The 22,008-nt window shown below is 44.0% G+C and overlaps 1 protein-coding gene across 5 annotated transcripts in view; it reads left to right on the forward strand.

Moving 5' to 3' along the window:
- Window positions 1-22,008, forward strand: part of St8sia5 (ST8 alpha-N-acetyl-neuraminide alpha-2,8-sialyltransferase 5) — a 69,701-nt gene that overhangs the window by 26,966 nt on the left and 20,727 nt on the right. For 2 of the 5 annotated variants that reach the window (XM_003474062.5, XM_003474061.5), the window contains 2 exons: window positions 13,506-13,598; window positions 21,675-21,761. In XM_003474062.5, coding sequence (XP_003474110.1) covers window positions 13,506-13,598; window positions 21,675-21,761 — 180 coding nt within the window. Of the gene's footprint in view, window positions 1-8,114; window positions 8,310-13,505; window positions 13,599-21,674; window positions 21,762-22,008 lie in introns of those variants that run through there. The other 3 variants (XM_013157179.3, XM_005005539.4, XM_063231734.1) reach the window with 2 other exon arrangements.

Here is a 22,008-nt window from a genome sequence, read left to right on the forward strand (position 1 = left end):
ATCTTTGAGTTCTCGGTACCCATTATGGCACTTGTAATATAGTGGATGGTCAATAATGTTGATTGAATAAAAGAATGAATAAGCAGAGAAATACTAAAAGCTATCAATAAGAAAGCAAACTTCAGTTTGTGTTCCACAATCTTCTTATAGAGATGTATTTCTTTAGATTCAACCTTGTCTCCTGGCACTGTCTTTGAAAAGTTATTCCCAGAAAGGAGAAACCTTTAGTCATAAACCCATTCACTGTTTGGAATCATCAGATGATTTTATCTTGAGAAGAGTAGATGGCAGGATAGTCTGAGGCCTTGGGGTTCTTAGGTGAAAAAGAAGAAACTGAAAACTAGGGAGAAGGTATATAAAACATAGAGAGGGAACCCATTGTGGTGGTACATACCTGTAATCCTAGCACTCTGGAAAGCTGAGGCAGGGTGATTGCAGATTTGAGCCCACTCTGGTAACTTACTGAGACTCTGTCTCAAAATAAAAATAAAAAATAAAAAGGCAGGTATGTATCTCAGTGCAAAGATCCTGGATTCAATCCCCAGAACATCAGAGGAGAAAAAAGTAGAGAGAGCAATAAAGGCAGATTATGTGCTTCATTCTGTGATTACTAAGAAACCTCTGTGCCCAGAGTTGTGGGAGGCGAGGCAGAGTACTTGCCCACCTTGGCCAGCTCAGTGCCCTGGCCCTACAGCTTGATCCTGCTTCCTACCTCCCCAGTCACTGTTCAGGGGTAGAGGGAGGCAGATGCTTCTTGGGGTCCAGGTCCTACTGGATGGGCAGTGTTGCATCCATTGCCTAGGGACATTTTGGGAAAAGACATGGCCGAGGACAGTTGCACACCCTGTCCCAGCAGCCACAGCAAACTTTGCTCAGATCCACAGCTCAAAGACCTCTTATCTTGTTGCATCTGTTTCTACTCCACAGTCTAGACCAGTCCTCCTAAAGTGTACCTGCAGCCCCATCTCTTTAGAGCCTTCTGTTAGCCCGACCCACCTGATTTCCTTTATATCTACCCTCTGTTGTTGCACACAGAGAGCTCTTTGGCAAGTGCTCACACACGCTCTGTGTTTGCTCAAGCAGCCCCAAATTCCAAGGAGCCTCTCACTACCTGACCATACCTCCAGGGCCCTCTGGGCCATTGAGCCCCAGGCCTAGCACATAGACGGCCAGGAAGCCTGACTTCATTGCCCTCTTCTTTGGGACTGTATACAAACCTGGGTCCTCTCATCTTAACCACTGGGAGGAGAGGAGGGAAGGAGAGGAGAAGACAGGCAACTCCAGGAAGATTTCTGCCTGAGGTCTAGAGCAGAGCTGGCCGGGCTGCTGCCTCCATCTGGTCTGAGGCTGAGAGACATTCTTCTCCGTGTACGCTGAAATTCTGTGTCAGAGTGTGAGGTGCCCACAACCATAGGAGAAAAGAGAAACTCCAAAATGATGATGTGAGAGAGCTGTGGCTCCCTAGCAGAGTAAGGTTGAGATCTTTGTGTGTATTTAGCAAGTCTTGTGCAGTGTGGTGTTTGGAGTATTATTCCGTAGAGCTGGAAGGAACTTGACTGAATTCAAATCAGCACTTTAATATTATGCTGTAGTGAATGATTTCCTAATTGTTTCAAGACAGTGTTTAATTAGGTAATAAATTTTCTTGCACAGTTAGTGAGTGCTTTCAAACTTAGCATGGGCATCACAGGGACTATCATGAGGGTGAGGCTCAGCTTGGATCTCAAGGGTCCCCCAGGTACCTATATCACCAGGGACTGACCTGTGTACAGAACGTTGCTGGGCGCATTATCACATTCAATCTTTATCCTCCAACCTTTGAAATGGGTATTATCGTTGTCTTGATGTTACAGAAAGGCTAGTTGACTTCCGGGTGGTAGGTGGTAGAGCACAGACCCTGTGGTGTGTGACTCTGGGGTCCTACACTAGTGGAGATGTGAGAAGTATTCTTGCTGAGTTGTGGACGGATCATCCAAGATGGGGTGAAACTCCTCGTTTTCCATCCCAAGTCCTTGCTTACCTTCTGTTCCTGCCCTGGGGTCCTGGCAGTTAGACCAGAGTAAAAAGGCCATATGGACTTAAGTAGGTCACTGCCCTGTGTATTTCCTCCTGCTCTGCTGTGAAAGGCCCAGCATGGGCCTCGGGCAGGATGACCCTGAGCTTCTCTCTGCCCCTTCGCCCAGCTCTTTCCCACGTTTTATCTTTTGTGTTTTTCTTTACCCCCACCTCCTATTCCTCAAAAGGGATCTTTTTGACCCTTGCGCTTAGTGCTTTCCTCATTGTTATTCCTGAAAATATTTCCATCCTCCTGATCCTGGGATTCTCCCTTTCCAAGAGGAGCACTTGGGGAATCTGTAGCCACAGATTCCATCATGGAGTTTCAGGTCTGGCCGTGAGGCTGAGGATCTGGCAGCAGCCTTGCCTTCTCCATGCAGGTTGATACAGGGTGAACCATTCTGGTCAGTTTTCACTTTTATAGAAAAGGAAAGGTGATATGGAGCTGTTGGGCTCTATCCAGATGGACAAAGCATTTAGCGGTCAGGTTTGATAGGATGTTCTGGGTTGGGTGCTGGAAAAACACACAAACAAAAGAAAAAATGGTAACTTTCTTGTTTCTCCTGTGTTTCTGATGTGGCCTGGGATTTAGGAAAATGGAACTGTTGGTGGAAGTGGGGTGACTGGTGCTGGAAGACCCTTCAGACTGACCTTCTGAACTTTGGAGACTTTAACTGAGTCTCAGTGGAATCCCCTGGGCAAAGAATCACTTACATGAATCTTTCTGTACTTCAATTTCTTTATTTGTACTTTGTAATTAACCTAACTCTGGTTGCTACAGAGGCCACATATTCTATAGGTGGCTGAGGGTACCTGGGTTAAAATATCTCACACAGGTGACAACCTCATGGGTCACTCTTGCCTCATTCAGTCACTACTAGATAGAGGCTGGCCCCAGCTTTGCCCCTGACTCAGAGTATTGTCCTGAGCAGGAAGCATCCTCTCTCAAGATCCTGCCTTCTTTTAAACTGAAGGAAAACCTGAATAAACCCTCTAACTTCACTTGCTTCTAGCTGGCTTTAACAGTCACTGCTTTTGGAGGTTACACATACATTAGCCACCATATATTATTAGTCTCCCTCTAGCTCTGCTGTGGCTGACACCTCTGACAGTAGATCACAATGATATCAGTTACCTAGATTACTTTTCAAGGACTTGAAGCTGGTTTTGTCAAAAGTACTGACTCTTCACTTGGGCCAGCACAGGTGTCCAATTGGATGGAAATGAACAGTTTTGCATAAAACTGCAACGTGAAGAAAAGGTTTATTTTGGCTTATGAAAGGTGGCCAGGTGTAAAAACAGGAGACCAAGTCTCAAGGTCATCTCCTCCAGAATAGGGTTTGAAGATGTTTATGGGATGGAGAAGCAGGTGATTTAAAGCATGGGGAAAGGTGATTGAAGGTGAAGTAATCACTGTTCTGCACGTGCGTGATCAGACTTTGTAGCTCTTCATAGTATCACCAGATGGAGTGTCAAGAGGTCCCCCAAAGAGAAGGTGGGGACTTCAACTTTCCACCCCCTCTCCTTGAAGTGGCTTCATCTACCTTTGTCATGAAAAGCATATGAGGTATAAGTAGATTTATAGACAGAGGTAGGAAGTTAGAGATAAAAGAGAGGGAGCTTCCACTTGAAAAGCTGAAAGGGGTACAGCTCTGATGAAGGGGACCATATTGGTCCATTAACAAAAGAACAAGATCAGGTTTTATGGGTTCACTGAGGTGGGCTAGGATCTGGCTAATCATCAGTGCTTAGCTCTCAGTTGATTAGATGACACGTTGGTCTCCACGAGATGCTTTTTTGTGCTTGGGGTTATCTCAGTCTTATGAAAGCTGTGCTGAATCCAAGGTGACCATAGGCTTAGGGCAATGGATGGAGACTTCTGGGCATGATTAAATGTCCCTGCAAATCTCTTATTTGGTCTCTCCCATCATGAAAGGAGATGAAATAGGTTATGTAAATTTAGGGCTAATCAACTTTGTTTTTCCAAATTTAGACAGACACTCCCTAAATGATTAACGTGCCTATCTGCAGAACTGAGCAAGGATATGACCCAGGGGAAGGTAATTAATAAACATAAAGCTTTATTTATTGGACATCTATAGGTCCAAGTAAAGATTCACTATTTCCTTTTTTAATTAAAAGCCAGTTTTAAGTCATCCTTCCTCAGAAGAAAACACAAACCTTGTTTTTTTTTTTTAAATTTTATTTAAGGAGAAAAAGAAAAAAAAAACAGAAAAAGGGTACCAGTTTTACAGAATTTCAGAAAGAATAAACAGTAGGAAATCACTACTTAATAGATTATATGTTGTTATCTTAGAAATAGTTGTTCAAGTTACAAAATTAAAGCATATAAAGTGGACTTTCAAACAGTAAGACTGCAAACAGTTTTGTTCAATGTTCCAACAAAACTCAGTAATATGGTTATCTCTCTTATACACTTAAATATACATGCAGTTATATCGTTTAGAGCACTTTCTTTTCCTCTCTTTTGTACCATGACAATTACACATTTTGGGTTTTATTACTCCCACAGTTCTTATTACTTTTTTTTGAAGAGAGTAAAACCAAATGTGACATAACAGAACAGAGTCAGTCAAATCAAAAGGATACAAACCTTATTTTTAAAATGAGTTAACAGGTTAGGAGGCCAGGAATTTGTGTCTCCTCTGTCCCTATGGTGGTCTCTGTGTTGCTAGGACATGTGATCAGAAAATGGCAGCCTTAGCATAATATAAGCATGAACTTTTTAACCTCTCATGTCACAACAATCCTCCCCAAGTCCCCACACATCTTTCTTCTCAGTTCCCTCTGCTAGCATCTCAGCCTCAGAGCTGGCCTTTGGCCTTTGCTCAGGCCTCTTTACTCCTCTGTCTGCTCTCTTCTCTAAAATCTCAGGGAGTCCGTTGTGCCGTGACTCTGTAATATGTCTCTCTTGACTCACCTGCTGTTCTGATCTGCCTCAAATATTTGTATCTGGCTCCCACTTATGAGCTCCTTTTGAATATCTGAAGCTCACAGCAAACTTTCCATGGCCACTCACCTTTGCACTCACACCCGAAACCTGTCCATCTCCCCACTATCATAAATGGGTTCATCACCCAATTATTTATACAAGCTGCAGTCTGAGAGGTAACCATAGGTTTATTTCTTTCAAGACATCAGCATGTCCTGCCAGTTAATCCCTATTTTTTAGGTCTGTCATGATCTTAGTCTCCCCATCACTGAGACACAGTACCTGACACCTGCAACGTGAAGAAAGGTTTATTTTGGCTCATGTTTTAGAAATTTCAGCCCTTGCATGTTGGCAGCACGGTGGATGGGATTGGGTAGAGGAAAGCAACTTATGTCATAGTCTCCAGGAAGCTCTGCGGAGAGAGGTGAAGGGAGGAATTGAGAAGAAACTACCAGCTTTCCGCATCACTCCTGATTAACCTCTTTCTACCAGGCCCCACTTTCTAACATTACATTTAACTATAACCTCCCCATAATCCAATCACATTTCAAAAGTCCTATCTTTGAGCACATTAGTTTTTGAGGGGGCATCCACATATAAACTATTACCAGTCACCTTCTATCCACTTGGTACAGTGTCCTGTCTTCACACTGCTAAAGATTCCTCTCCTCCCTTTCCAGTCCCCATGGTAACCAGTGTGCACCTTTCTGTCAGATTGTGCCATTCTCTGCTTAAACGCTCTGCAAGTCCTTGTCACGCGGGTGGCTTGCCTCTCTGGCTCCAGTTGCCCCTCTATCCTACCACATTGGCTATGCTGGGACTGTAGCTGGTCAGCCATTTATATTCAGAGCATTTGTCTGCAATTCCCTCTCTGGAAAGTTCTGCACATCTGTGTGGAACTCTACTATAGCCCATCCTGGCCCATGTACAGAGAGATTTTCCTTGCTTCTCACCACTGTCCAGGTTCTCTCCCTGTTCTACCTTGCTGCCTTTGGTAGAACTCATTGTTTATTAACATTTTGTTGAGTAAATATTTTATCATCTCCCTTCATGGATGCTGGATGAGGGCAAAGATTTTGCCTACCTACTTCACATTGTGTTTTATCTAACACAGCGCCTTGAGTATTAGCAGAGGATCATTGAAACTTCAGTGTACACAAGAGAAAAGCCCTGCTTGCATTGAGGCACACATACAGGGTTGTGTGTAATTCATTGACATCAGAGTTACGTGGAAGGTGTGTCTGGGAGTGGTGGACACAGAGAAAGGAGGACAGGAAGGCAGCTAGAGGATACTGACACAGGGCTGACCTCTAATGAATAAACAGATCTTATTGAGAAAGAATTCTAGATAAGCAGAGAGATGGATACAGTTGAGACAGGAAGATCTAATCGCATACCTGTGGGAGGTGGAGCTAAGGACTGAAGAGATAGAAGTGGCAAGATTTGGTGGCAGATGAAGGAAGCATTGGAGTGTCACTCCTGGTTTGGGTACCAGGTAGGGGAATAGTGACTGAAGCCTACCAGTGGTGCTAGGGATACTGACCAGTACAGCTTCAGACATTCTGAACTGCTGAGCTTAATTTTGCAAAGAGGACATTTCAGTTTTTCCTAATCTGCCCCAGAAAAATCACCCCCTAGTTTCTCTTGCAGGAAATGTGCATACACTGGCTCTGGAGCCTGCAGATTGTTTTTCAGGGAAAGGAAGAGTAAGTGTTGGCATCTGGCTTGCTCCAGGCTCTCAATGCCAATCTCACAGAAGTAACGAGAGTCCTGGCTTGGCAGGACAGGAGCAGGACCATCTAGGTTTGTTCTCAGAACATCTGCCTTTTAGCTTTTATACCTGATGTCTCAAATGCCTCTGGTGACTCCTGAAATTGTGATTCTGAGGGCAGGGGAAGTCTTCTGAGCAGGTCTATGTTCACTCAGATTCAAGCCAGGGCTCTCTACCTTTGTGGCAGTGTCTTCTCTTGGCAGCTGCCACAGTGCTTAACAGCAGAACTCTTATGACCTCTTTGGACTCATTTGGGAAGACACGCAGTCCTTTGAGTTGTCAAGCTGCCGTTTTCTGACTCTGCTTCCTGTGCATTTGTGGATGGTTAAATACGCTAGCTCCAGACTGCAGCTGTTCTGGCACTAGAAATAGCTCTGAGCTCACTGAGGGGCTGTTGCCTTTGGGAGGGGGAGGCGGCTGCTTACTGAGAAAAGCCCCAGAGAACTGTGGTTGTCAGAGGCCGGGAGGGGGGTGGTACATTGATTAAGTTTCCAGGCCCTTGCAAGTTTTTTTTTTTACAGTGTCGCTGCTTACTAGCTGAATGTCCTTGGGCAAGTTGCCTTCCCTCTTGCAGCTTGAGTTTCAGATGCAAGATGAGAGAACAATACTTGCCTCCAAGGGCTGTTGTGAGAACTAAATGGGACAAAGTTAGAGGGTCTAGATTCAGGCTGCCTTACACAGTTGGGTAAGATGGCAGTACATAAAGATAATCAAGGAGTCAACTATCTAGTGTGGTTTCCCTTGACCAGGCCTATGCCCTACATATGGTTTAATAAATCTGGAGAAAAGAATGTTTTTTTCTTAATTTGCACAAAGATACCATACGGGCTTATTGGTATTCCCACAAGTGTGAAATAAAAAAATTACTCTGAGGTTCTCTAAGTCTCTGCCAAGGCTAGACAGGAGCCCAAGGTTTCAGATTGCTATGCTGGGGCAGCTTCTATGCTCCCCCAAGGGGTGGGGAGAAACCTACCAGGTATGGTCCTGCATGACACAGCGACCTCCCTGGATTCCTGTGTTCTTGAATAGTATTAGAGGATGGATGGCAAGGGTGTGTGTAGAAGGCTAAGTGCATGGGCCTCATCTTGTTCCAACCAGTGGTCCCAGAGGCCCCAAGGAAAAGGACTCAGCCCTGGAGAGGAGATCAGGCCAGCAGGACTGGTAGGATTGATGGGACAGGTTCTCTGCATGCCAGCCCCATTGTGACTTCAGTCTGAACAGCGGGAACCCACATGTAATTGGAAGGTGAGGAGTTCAAGTTCAGGATCACCAGTGACCCCTCCAGGCTTTCTGTGTTTCTCTTCTTAGTTAGTAGAGGCTGTCAACTGTAGATCAGGCAACTGGGGCCACCCAACCCACCTTCACAGTCCTGAGTGCACAGACCAAGGAGGATGAGTATGGCCTTGCATCAGCATGATATTTGGGTGCTGAAATCCAGATGACATCTGAGAGGAGCTGCGTGCCTGATGTGACTGTTTGGCCAGCACTGTATATACCTGTGAGGACCAAATGTGGTGCCAGGTCTCCCAGGTAAGAGAATCTTTCCAGAAATGAAATAAGAGATGGTGACTCTCTTCTACATTGCAGGGAGTTTAATGAAGGTTGGAAAGACTGACTGCTTCTCTCAATTCTTTGTAGGGATACTGGAGACATTTGGAAGGAGGTCCATGGTTTAAAAGCAAAGAACACTTACTAGTGATTTCCAATAATAAGAGATTCATAAGCCCAACACAGGAAACAGAAAAATCTGGAAAATCATTTTTAATTTCACTCCTTATTCCATTATTCTGAGAAACCCCTACCAGCATCCCATCATGGTTCCTGCCTTCTCCCAGGCATTCATTCTCATGTGCATGTGACTTTTGGTGAAGATCATTTTTTTATACTTTTTTTGTTTTGCCAATATCCTCCCATGTTCTTACATAAAACAACATAAGCATTCTTTACATTGATGTGTGCTGAATTCTCTGTATCTGGACCATATGGGATTGGCCTAGCTTCCTCTAGTACCAGTCTTGGGACATTCTTCCATTGGTAGAATCCTGGGATGACCTTGTGTGACAGTGTTCTTGCAATTGTATTTCCTCAAGTCACTCATTAGGAATCAAGCTGGAGCAGTACATCCCCCAAACTCAAAACCTAGGAAGGCTAGAAAAGGAAGTAAGGGCTGTTAGCTTCTTCTGAGACCTAGGCATGGAGCAGTTTTGATGAGTTGACTGAGTGACCCCATGGTCTGTTTTCAAGGTACTTGGACTTGTGGTAATCAGGTGTAGTAAAATGCAGATATGTAAAAATTACTTAGGGAAGGGTTTTATATTCACAGATCCCTGGAAATAGGAGGCAGGGTAGGCATGGGCCACACCAGAATGAGTCAGAGGGCCGAAGAAGCACAGGGTAATTGTGGGCAAGAGGTTTCCATGGGCAGGAACTGGGAAGGTAGGGCATGCTGGCTTCGAGTTGGCTCCTTTGGTAATTTCATTAGGCTCCAGGTGTGGAGCCTGTCCCTAGTTGCCTAGTACCTGGCCCTGGGTGATTGGGTATCCCAGAATGTGGAAACTAGATGGAGGAGGTAATCCAGGACACACAGCTTTGTTGGTTGGTTTGCATATAAAAGATGTACTTATAGGCTAAACTCCTACTCTCTCTAGAAACAGGCTGTCCCTTGGAGGGACAGTAGCTCCAGGAAGGGCAAAGCCCTATGGGTCAAAGGATCATAAACACATGGTTAGTACATGGAGTCTGCAGCGAGATGAGTTATCAAGGACATCCCCACACTCAAGCAGAGCTTTGATTTTTTTTTTTCGATTTTTCCACACATGGAGGGTGGGGAGGGAGGCGTACTGATCTTAGCAGAAGGGGGTGTCACCAGAACAGATGGTAGAGAAGCTTCCTGAGTTACTCATCCCTGATTCAGCTCTGCCATCAACCAGCTGAGAGCCTAGAAGCAAGTCTCTGACTCCCTGGGCCTCCCCATGGCATCTGCTGGCAGCACTTGCCCTTCAGGAGAAGGAGCAAAGGGGACAGTGGGAGTGAACATTTCTCAGCATTTCCTGCATGCTAGTGCTTTGCAGAAATGCTCACTATATTCTCATCTCAATGCTTGTCTCTCATGTGCTGCCCTATTTTTGCTGATCTTACAGCTGAGAAACCTAAAGCTTAGAGAAGTGACAGGCTTAACATGGCTATCTCAGCTGCTGTAACCAAATACCATTGACTGGGTGACAAATTTATTTACCACTATTCTGGAAGCTGGAAGACAAGATTCAGGTGAGGGTCTACTTCCTAGTTTGTGACAAGACCTTCAAGCAGTATCCTCACATGATAGAAGGGACAAGAGCTCTCTCTCAGCCCTCTTTTATAAGGGCACTAATTCCATTCATGGGGATTCTGCCCCCATCAGCTTCCAAAGGACTCTCTTCCTAACACCATCACCTTGGGGGTTAGAATCTCAACATACAACCTGGGGGTGGACACAAACATTCAGTGGCTGCAGTGGCTGATCAGGGATGTGAGCCCAGTCTGAAAGTCTCTGCTCTTGTGAGCCACCAGACATGTAGCACAAGATTCCATTTGGAATCAGTCTGCTGCTTGGTTTGGAACATGAGTGATATTGAGGGCTTAGGAGAAATGGGAGCCAAGCAGACCTCGAGGAGACAAGGTGGGAAACTTGAGGAGGAAATGGGAAGGCCAGCTTGTCAAAGGGAAGATGTTGTCATTGAAGCAGATTGTTTTCAGGAGGAGAAAATGATGCGGTGTAGGAAATGTGGTGATTTATCCAGAGTCACACAGCTATCTTGTACCCACAATGGTGATGTGTTTGCAAGTATTCCTGCTCCCTGAGGACTCTAAGCTAAATGTCCTAATTATCTTTGGCATCATTTTCATCAGGACTTTTTTGTTTATTTGTTTTTTTGTTTGCAGCAACCTGTGATCGTGACTTCATCTGGCACAGTGAATTCCCAAGGCTTGGTAATACTGGCTCTGGTTGCAAATAAGGATGTTTGTGACAAGACACCAGATCTTACTTACCACAGTGTGACTGGAAACCTGCGTGACTTAGAGCCAAGGTCATGAGCTTAGTGTCCCCAGACTGACCTTTAGTTCTTGGTTGCAGATAATAGAATCCATGCTGGCTAATTAAAGGAAAAAGGGGAAGGAAACAACTAGCCTAGAATCTTTGGGAAAACTGAAGAAATAGTTAAACACCCAGGAATGCCTCCCTAAACTTCATTGTAAAATGGAGCCGTCTATGAAAGCTGCTACCCCTGATAGAATCAGGAGGTGCTGCTACCAGCGTAGTTTCCAAGAGCCTTGCCACCTTGTCGCATTATCTCACCAGCAAAAGCATGCCTTGGGCCTTGCCTTCCTACTCAGATATAGTAATAGCTATCTCCTGCAAATGCTTGTGATTGGTTAAACCTAAATTGCACCAAGCCTTAGCTGCAAAGGAGTATGGGAAATGTGTTCTTTGGCTTTCTCGCTACTGTAGTCCAGAAGGTAGAGATAACAAGTACATGGTGCTGTGTTTGAAATATTCAGTGTGAAAGGGTTTCAGATATATAAGCAGACTATTACAATACAATGTTATTTGCCCTTATTAAGAAACAGTGTACAGAAGCCCAGGGGTAAGGTTCAGAGAAGTCTTCCTAGAAATGTGGGCATTTGAGCAGGGTACTAAAGGATCAGTATGAGTTTACAAGATAAGGAAGTCAGAGAAAGAAGTTTCCAAACACAAGGTAAACAGAGACAAAAAGTTGAGTTTGATATTTTAAGGCTCTTCCTTCCATCCCTAGTTGTTTTTACTAATTCTGCCTGAATTCCTTTATGGCATGAAAACAAGGAGCCTATTTATTTTGTAAACAGGAGCCAATTTGTTGTATAAAATGTATTAATATTTTAAAAATTATTTAAATAGATGGATTTAAAATTAAATATTAAATTATATTTACATTAAGAATAAATATTTATAAATATAACTTTAAAATATCAAATGAAGCTATATTTAAAATTCCTTAAATTGATTGATTGATTGAGATGAGATCTCACTATGTTACTAGGGCTGGTCTTGAATGCCTGGGTTCAAGTAATCCTCCTGGCTCAGCCTTCTGAGCAGCTAACTACAAGTATATGCCACCATGGCTGGCTACTAGAATACAAAGATTTTAAAAGGAGCCCAATATATTTGATAAATATTTTAGGACTTGTTTCTTTTCTTTTCTTTTCCTTCCTTCCTTCCTTTTTTTTTTTCTTTTCTCTAGCAGGGTCTTGCTATATACCTCAGGCTGGCCTTGAACTATCTCTGTCTCAGCCTCCCAAGTGTTGAATTTACATGCCTGCGTCACCACACCTGGCAATATTTCAGAATTTCTAAAGCATCATGTTCTTATATTTGTACACATGAATTTGATGTGGCAAGTGCATGTGCAGGCTGCTGCCACCCAGTGTTGGGACATGCTCCAGGGTGACTGTGTTCCCCATCTGTGGTCCTGGCTCTGCATCAGCCCTTAGAGTGCCTCTCTCACTCCTGGATCATAAAGGTTTCCCATCAAAAGACCACTAAGCTGTCTTTAGCGTGGCATAGCCCTGCAGACTTTTCAGTTCCTGGATGAGTCTGAAGTCTAGCTCTCCCAGCAACATCTGCCCCAGCTGCTGAACCATCTCTAACAAGAGAGAGGCTCTGGAGAGAGGGTCACGTGGACTCTGTCCCAGGAGGCAGTTCCTAGCCATGGTGCGGAAGGCCTGAGTCCCCTCTCTAGGAGATACCAGCTGCCCATGTAGACCAGTGGGGATAAGGGCAGGCTTGAGTTAATGTGGAGATTCACAGGCAGCTCTGCCATTTGCCAGCTGTGAGACTCTGGGCAGATCAGTTTATTCCCAGGGTCTGGGTTGCTTGTGGTGATCACTTCACAGGCCAGTTAGAAAAATGAAAAGTGAATGCTGGGCCAGCTTGTAGCCCATGAGAAAGGTTCAGTAAGTGTCGGCTATAACTGTAACTGATACTGTTATTCTTCATGAAGCTAGCAGTGGTGACCTGTGGTACCTGTGATGTGCCCCAGAGTCAGCTGGCATTGGAAAAAACTTGAGATCCTCTGCAGTTGGATGGAGGCTAAGTGATTCTGTCTTACACTGACAGTATGACTTGAGGCTCTGTCTGCAGAACCTCAGTTTTCTCAGCTGCTAAGTGTGGAGAAAAATGTCAGTCTTCAGCATCCTAGCATGAGGATGAGCATCCAGTGAGCTGACAGAAACGGACCTACATTGCAAAGTAGAAGCAGCAATGGGAATCTCTGCTTTGCACTGGGCCTTGTATAACTTGTCTCTTCTCATGGCAGCTGCTTTCTTTGTGTTCTACATTATCCCAAGAAGAGAAAGAAAAAACGGGCAGGAAGGGGCAGGACATCTGGAGGCCTGCTGGCCCATTGCCCATCTGAATGCCTCTGATCTCCAGAGTATCTCAGTTCCTCTCCTCTTCCCTCACTGCACAAACTTGGAACCAAATGCTTCTGCATTTTCCTTGCTAAAATGGGTTCTTGCTGCTGTAGCCACTTATAGACCAGGTCAGCAGGGAGTTCCTAGTAAGTGATGACCTGCCTGGAGCCCCTACCCTGAACTCTGCTGGAGTAGGGCTGGTTTCATTTGATTGGAACAGACCCCAGCAGGACTCTTGACAGATGCTGGAAAACTGGACCTGCTTCTCTGTGTGACCCTGTCTTTGTTGGTTCTCAGGTATTTTGAATTTTACGAGGGGCCTTCTGAATATAACTCTACAAGATGCCTGGAACTGAGGCAGGAGATACTGGAGGTGAAGGTGCTGTCCATGTGAGTGTGGCGGGGCTGGGTGGTGGTGACAGGTGCATGTGGCAGGTGGGGCTGGGAAGGGCAGGAGTTGGGGTAAAAACAGAACAGGAAATTCGAGGTAGATCCCATGGAACAAAAATTAAGTTTCCCTTCCCAAGGCCACTGGCATGTGAAAAGCACTGGAAGCTATTTTATGACAGAAGGCCAGGTTTGCAAGGTCACCTCTGATGACTCTGGTGTTAAAAGACTGGGTTTCCATTACCCATCTTGATTATCATCACTGGGCTCCCATCATGTAGAAATCGAAGAGGGCGCAGCAGTGTGTTACTGAAATTCAGTCCTCTGTGTCACAGGGGTAAGTGTTGCCCTCTCACTATCACTTTTTAAAATTTTAATTTATTAAAAGTTTTGATTTTTAATTATTTAAATGATACAAAACTCATTTCAGATTTGGTCCTGAGGTGTGTACAGTAAAGTAACTCCTTCTCATAGCCACCAAGTTCTCCTCCAGAGGCCCAGGGCATCCTTTCAGAGAAGTTCAGAGTGCAAACAGGCGTCTGTGTGTAACAAGCTCGCTCTCTGCACACTGAGCTGAACCTCTAGCTATTTTTATTTTTTATTTTGAGACAAGGTTTTGCTAAATTACCCGGGCTGGCCTTCAATTATGATTCTCTTGCCTCAGCCTCCTGAATAGCTAGAATTACAGGCATGTGCCACCATATCTGGCTTCTTTAAATATTTTTTATTTACACAAATGGGTAAAAGAGATGTATTCTCCATCCCACTCAACAGTATATCTCCTATGGCTTGCTTTCAACTTGTAGGAGGAACAGCACATCAGATGCTGCATGTTTTAGTGCATGTGTTCACCTGAGTTTTCTCTCTCCATAGGATTCCTTTGAATTCAGCAGACCTATCTAGGCAGGGTTGGATTGTGTTAATCATGAAGGGATCTGTGTTTATTTAGAAACAGTTATATCTTGATATGGACAAAACAAGCCATATTCAAAGAAGCCATTTTGTATGCTCAGACAGACAGTACCCGAGAGACCCAGGGGTGGGAAGTGTGTCTTCTGTGATTTCAGGTAGTGGGGATCATGCTCAGTGTATGCATCTTAGAGTCTTACAGACTTAGGATCCAAAGGCAACTCTGGACATTAACAGCTCTGAATTGTTAGGCAAATTACTTGACTGCTCAAGCATTTCCTTAATGAACACTTGAGATAATCAGCCTATAAAAAGGGATGGTTTATTTTGGTTTTCAGTTTTGGAAATTTCAATCTGTTGGCCCCATTACATTTGAGCCTGTGGTGAGGCAGCATGTCATGGCAGGGAACAAGGGTCGGAGTAAAGTTGGTTACCTTATGACTGGGATGGGAAAAGAAAAGGAAAAAGACCAAAGTCTTACAGTCCCCTTTATCAGCACACCCCAAATAACCTGGAGATTTCCTATTAGGACCCAGCTCTTAAAGCTTCACATAGTTAGCACTCAGAAGGCTGAGGCAGAGGACTGTTGCAAGTTTGAGACCAGCCTGGGCTACAGGGTGAGCTCAAGGCCAGCCTGAACTGCATAGTGAGACCCTGTCACAGAAAGAGCAAAAAAAAAGCTTCCCTAGTTTTGGAGGGTGGAAGTCTGAAAGCAAGGTGTTGCCAGAGCTGGTTTCTTCTGAGGCCTCTCTTTGGTGTGCTGATGGCCACCCTTTCGTTGTATCCTAACATGGCTGCCCCTCAGTCTTGTATCTTGTGTCTTGTATCTTGATTTCCTCTTCCCATAAGGACACAAATCATGTTGGATTGGGTCCACCCCAATGGCTTTTTTAAACCTTAATTACCTCTTTAAAAACCCTTTCTACAAACAGTCACGCTGTGAGAGACTGGGGGATAGGACTGCAACATAAGAATTTTCAGAGGATGTGAAATAGTAACACTCCTATCACAGGTAATATTTGGGGACCAGAGAAATTGCCCAGACCCTTTGATATGAGCATAAACACAAACAGTGTATGGTGTTATGGACAACCTCACATTTCCTCATGCTATTCCTGGTCATGGACGCCTGTTGGTGGTGTTTTGGTCACTCCATGTTTGGTGTTAGTTCTGGTTTTATTGTATCCTCTCTGGCCTCCTGACGCTTGGGTTTCTGGACTGAGCAGCAATCCAGTTGTAACCTTGTCCTTGCTGGGCCTTGTGTAACTTGTCTCCTCTCACGACAGCTGCCCTCTTTGTGTTCTACAAGGGTAAGAAAGAAGAGGGAGGGCCAGTTTATTCATAGGCATCCATGTATCCAGTGCTTCTCTTTCTGAGTCCCTAGGCTGATGGTTAGTGGGTCCTTGAGGGAATGTGGGAATGAAATTGGAGAACCTTAAAGACTAGCCTTTAGGCCCTGAGTGGCCCTGCCATCATCTGGGGCACCTGAGGGCTTCATTGGGCTCCCACTCTGGACCATGACCTGGTCTCTTGATAGTACTGGTCTTGAGTCCTTAGAAAAAGGCTAAACCCCATCTGTGGATGGAAGCAGCTGGACCAATGCTCATGTCCCGTCCAGTGCACAGAACGTCAGCTGGTGTTCTGTTTGAGGAGACAGGGAGGTGTATGATTCATCCGGGAATAATTTTGATCCAAAATTGCTAACTTCAGTGGTAAAATCAGTCAGCCAGAAAATTCCCACATGGAAAAATACCTCACTCCCTGACAATGCCAAATACATGAGGAATTCTCCAGGATGATTTGTTATGTTAAAATTATTTACGCTTGATTTTAGCCAGTCTAGAGATGTAGTGGTGAACCTATGACACGCATACTGCAGCCGGCTGTTTATTATCTTTGAATCACTGGTTTGCTCTCACTGGTTTGGAGTCACTTTGGTTTTAAAGAAAAGCCTTTAGTTGCTGCCTGCACTCTCAGCCAGATGGAGGTCATGCCTGAGAACTCCCCACCTGGCCTCTCCTGCAGCTCATTTTTCTGGGCCTGGGGAACTCGGCATGAAACCCAGTGATGAGATCAAGAGAGATACTTGGCATCGAGGCCACTGACCAAGTGTCATCTCTTTGTGCCTGCTGAAGATGAGTTCAGAACCTTGTTCCCGAGGCTATGATCTCTGTACCAGCCTAGGATGCACTTGCGGAGTGAATGTGTGACAGAAGTAGGTGAGTCCTGGGTGCAGACAGAATAGGTCATGGAAGAAAAGGGGTGAAAAGAAAGACAATGGGACGCTCATGCTCGGCTCCTGTGATGGTTATCTCTTGCATATGAAAAACCAAGTAGATCACAAAAGCTTCTACTAATAGAAAGCCTCATTCCCTGCCCTGTGCCTTCTGCCTCACCAACTTCTTTTGATTCTTGGTCGTTTATTTAGCTAATTACTCCTTACCTTTTAGTAATGTGTGCCTGCAGTGTTTTGTACTCACCCTTTCTCCCCGGTCTTGTGTTTTGCTTTGGTAAGGACGCTGCTGTTTCCCATCTGCTTTCCCATGCTTCCCCAGTTGAGCATACTTGGTTTAAATGTGGTTCGTGCCCCAAGGGTTCATGTGTTGGAGGCTTGGCCTCAACATGGCAAGACTGAGGCAGTGAGACCTTTAAGAGTTGGGGCCTCATTAGGTCTTGTGGAGCCAGAGATGATTAACGCCCCCAGGAATCTAGATTGTTGTGAAAGAGACAGAACCTGACTTCTGTATTTCTCCAGCTTCCTGTCTTGCCACATGATCTCTCCTGATATGGCGGGCTCTCTTTCCGCGTTTCTGCCATGTTTTGCTGTGCTTAAAGAGGCCATCACCGGAGGCTGAACTGATGGGAACACCTAATCTTGAACTTTCAGCCTTGAAAACAGTGAGCTGTGTCTACCCAGCCTCAGATATATTGTTATTCTGTTAACAGAAAACAGATTAAGACAAAGGATACTGCTAGTTTTAGTTCTTATTTGTATAGATTACCTAAATAATCTATTTCTTCTACAAAGTATAGACAACCTCTAGATCCTGCACTTGGCAAGGTGTGGCTATTCATGCCTACTTTCTAGCTCCCTTCTCTAGCTTATGGTATTAGCACCCATGAATTTATATCATCAATGTCCATGCCAATACATTTGCATTTTATTCGTAACAACAACAAGCCTTCTTTTGGGCTTCCTTTAAGACTGACTTCAAAATTTAATGATTGTTACCTGGCATGATGGCACATGAGTGTAATCCCAGCACTCAGGAGGCTGAGGGAGGAGGATTGCTGTGAGATCAAGGCTAGCCTGGGCTCCATAAGTGAGTTAAAGTCCAGCCTGTGCTATATAGTGAGACTCTGTCTCAAAAAAAAATTGATTGTCTTTATTGAGACAGTATAGATACTATTCCCTGAAGGCTAGCAAGGTAAGTGAGTTCAGATTCTTTCTTGTGCTTTTTTCCCTCCTGGCGCTTATAGCCATCTTTCCCTCATCCTCTTTGTCTTTGCTGTGCGTAGCTTTTGGCTATTTCCCAGTCAATCAGGCGGTCCCTCCAAGATCTCTTCATTTATCCTCTTATGCCAACTTGGATAGGCTACTTCTTTGAGTCACATGGAAGCTGTCTGGAAACTTCACTTCTCTGCCTTTTTCAGGTTATATTCACCTTTGCTGAGAACTCAGAAAGCTTTTTTTTTCTTGTTTACCCCTTCCTCATTCTTAAACCCATTATGAAGCAAATTCCCCAAAAGTGCTGAAGCCCTGCTATATATAAATCATTTAATTATTCTCATTCTTGATTATTGGTTTGGTGAGTGGTTGAATTATTGATCAGATAGTTGATTTGGTAGGATTGCTCATTGATTGTTAGCTTGCTGGATTGTTGGTTGGTCTAATAGGTTGTTGGATTATTGGTATGGTGGGTTGTTGGTTTGTTGGTTGGCTCATTGGTTTCAGAGATGGTATTTTAGGTGAAAATAATTTTCCTTTGGGATGCTGTAGACCTTTATTATCTTGTAGCAACCAGGGCTACATAAGAAGACATGGGAATTGTTGTTCCTTTAGAGACTATGTGGTTTATTTTTATATTTCCTCTGGGATCTCTTTAGATCAGGGCAAATCTAAAGTGTCCCAGTGGTGTGCCTCAGTGCCCAAGGGGATCTTTTCCTCCTGAGCTCAAGTCCAAACTTCTTGTGAATATATTATGTCCTCCTCCTCACTGTCCTCCACTTTTTTCTAGTACATCTAAGCTTTGTGTACTGCATCTTTTGGATTACTTCTCTAGCATTGGTATCTTTTAATCTTAACTTTTCTCTTTGCCCTTTGCTTCTATATTCTGATAAAATTTCTTGGTTTCATCTTCAGTTTTTTAAAATCAACTCTTCCTCCAGAGATTTTTCTTTGTTCTCAGAGCAATCTGTTCTTATTTTTAAGGATGTTTTATTTCCTGGATATCCTTGGGCACAATGTAGAATATTTTTTACATTCTTTTACTCCTCTGGTATTTTTTCTGTAGTCATTGGATCTAGTGGTTTATCTGTCTGTTTCCTTCAGATAGACCAGGTGAACTTAAAGTAGTTAGGAGCTGTGTGTCTGTAGTTGCTCAAAGTGATGTTGACTGTATTTTGCTGTGATGCCCAGATATTTTCACTGGACATGGTGCAAGTTTTTGAGAAGGAACTGGCAATCTGATTTCATCCTTCCCCTGACCCAACTCTTCTATCTACTTCTAGACCTAAAATATTGGGCTGCAGGTTGTGGGCAGAGAAGATTGAGTGTTCTGAAAAACTCACCCTGGTTCTCATTTTCAGAGCCATCCTTCTTCCTACCTTCTAATACCTTGAGAATTTTCCTCTGGGTGTTTCATCTTATCCTTTTGTCATGTCTTCCTCCTTCTGAACACCTATTGGAGTCTTTCTTTCACTGAAATGTTTCTTCCTGTGATTGTGTTCATCTGGTGGGTTACACCTTTTTATCCTTTTTAGTGGTGTCTTGGAAGAAAAGAGAGAAGAGCCTAGAGTCAGCCTTTCATTTGACCTTTGCATTTGCAAAGTAGTGTATAATTCCATAACACATATGATTCTATTTGAGCTATCCAACAATCCTTGAGAATGGCAGGGCGGAAGCTGTGATATCTGTCATGCAGATAAGAAGCTGAATCTCAGAAAAATTAAATAATTTGCCCTAGGTCACACTGCAAGTTGGAGATGGAGCCAGGATTCCAGGCTAGGTTTCCAGGCCCTGACTTGGTTTAGGGTGTGACATTGACATTGGAGGCACAGAGATTAGGGCATGGATTGCTATCAGCAATGGAACTCAGTACCTGGCCTGGAGTATTGACACACCTGTGTTTCCACAAGGTGGTTGAAGCTTTGGCTATATAGGGTGCTGTGGCTTTATTTAACTCACTTTTCCTAAAAATATTGGGCCATAGATTTCCTGTTTTAAAAATTGGTTTAAACCATATGTGAGCGCATTTTTTGTAGCAGTTTCATATATTAGTGTTTCAACTAATACCTTGTGACCTCTTATTGAATTAGTTTCACAGAATATACTTTGGGAAACAGATGTCACTGTACAGATTTTTCTTTCTCTCTTAACATCTCCCTGTTTTCCCTATCATAGAAGACTAAAAGTACCAAATGAATGATAATAGGAACAATAATCTCTTAGTAGACAGCAAAAATCGTGACAACCCTGTTATATAGATGAAAAGACTGATGTTTTCTGTGACTTCCTATGGTGACATAACCTGGGTAAGATCCCAGAAGCAACTTTTTCACAGGGATGAAGATAAGTAACTAAGGATAGGGAAAGATAACAGAAACACGAAAACATGTTAGTGGGAGAGAGGACTTGGCGTATGATGTGTGGCCCAGGTGCCATCTGAGAAGGACAAGAGAAGGCATGAGAAGGGAGGATAATTCCTAAGGAGGATGAAGATTTCACAGTCATCACAGTCATCACAGTTCTGGGAATCTGTTTACTTCTTTGTTTTAAAGAACACAATTTATTTGAAGGTGGGGAAAGGGAGAAGAGAGACACAACAGACAGCTACTCTGGAGGAATAGGGAGTATTCAAGAGGGAAATACTCCTGTTCCTGGAAATTTGAATCTTTGAATTGGTTCTTTCATTCATCCATTCATTCACATATACAGTATGTATCTAATGTCTATATTTTGCTATATTTGTGGAAACTGTAGGTACAGCATTGAAACTTAGAAGAATGCATAATAATGTGTAAATATAAATGATAACTAAAAACTAATTCTCTAAGTAGTGTCAGTCAAAGGGAGTCTCCTCTGTGATTAGATGCTTTCCTTCCTGAGAATACCTGGGAATATCAGAATGTTGAAAAAAAATATTGAAAGTCCACCAACACAAAGCCAGGCAGATGTCTATGCAGAGAAGAGGACACATCTCAACTTTCTCATCTCTTCCTGTCTGTCACTGAGAAATTATGATCTGCCTTTGAGAATGCAGAAAAAGAAGGGTACACTACATCCCTGAGCCTTACTATGTGCTGCATGCTGTATAGGGTTCCACCAACTTCTCAGAAACGACTTGTATAGTTCCCAGCATGTGAGGAAGAGTGACCTGTTCGAATCAGATGTGGTTAGATGTGCCCATACAAATGGCTATCATGACTAGGAGTTTTATGCTCACAGATCCCAGAAACAGAAGGCACACCACACCACTCAAGGCCAAGGGGAAGCATCAGAGCTGGTCAGAAGCCAGGAGTGAGGAGAAACAGAGGCAATATCTTTGGTGTGGTTTTCATGAGAGAGAATGGGCCAGGCAGGATATTATGGTAGACAAGCTTAGGACAGGCTAGGTTGAATAATTTGGGTAGAGTCTGATGCTTAGATAGTTGTGTGATACCTGGCTCTGGGATAATTAGGGCAGGAGACAGCAGCTGGCTGAAAAAAAGGTGGCTGAGGGGTGAGTCTGGACTGCTCCCATGAAAGGCACTTTTGTGGGAGACTTGTGTGCAATGCTGTCATCAGTAAGCAGCAAGGCTCCAGGTATCAGAGCATCAAGAAGACAGATAAGAAAACAGTGCTAATACATAGCAAGCCTTTGGCAAATGGGCGCAGAGAAGGAGCAGTCTGAGAAATGATGACACTTGACCAAGCCTGGCCCTCTCTTTTCTCTGCTTTTCCTCCCCAAGGGTGAAGCAGTCAGAGCTATTCGACAGGTGGAAGAACCTCCAGATGTGCAAGTGGACAATGAACATCTCTGAAGCCAACCATTTCAAGTACCTATCAGTTCTGTCTTTCTTTCTTTCTCCTGGTGTGGGTGTGTCATTGTCACCTGTTTAGGTCTTCATCATCCTGTAAGGCCCAGCTCTTGGAGGTACCTGACCTGGTCTGACCCTAATGGAGCTTTGCAACCTGGAGAGTGCCGAGACTCTGACCCCAGGAGAGTGAGGTGACACCTGTAAGCTGCTATTCTCCAAAGGCCATGCAGCAGACCCATGAGGCACTGCTGTCACCTCCAGAACA

This window comes from Cavia porcellus, unplaced genomic scaffold, assembly GCF_034190915.1.
Source record: "Cavia porcellus strain 051 isolate PalLab524CR breed Dunkin Hartley unplaced genomic scaffold, mCavPor4.1 scaffold_20, whole genome shotgun sequence".
NCBI classification, from domain to species: domain Eukaryota; kingdom Metazoa; phylum Chordata; class Mammalia; order Rodentia; family Caviidae; genus Cavia; species Cavia porcellus.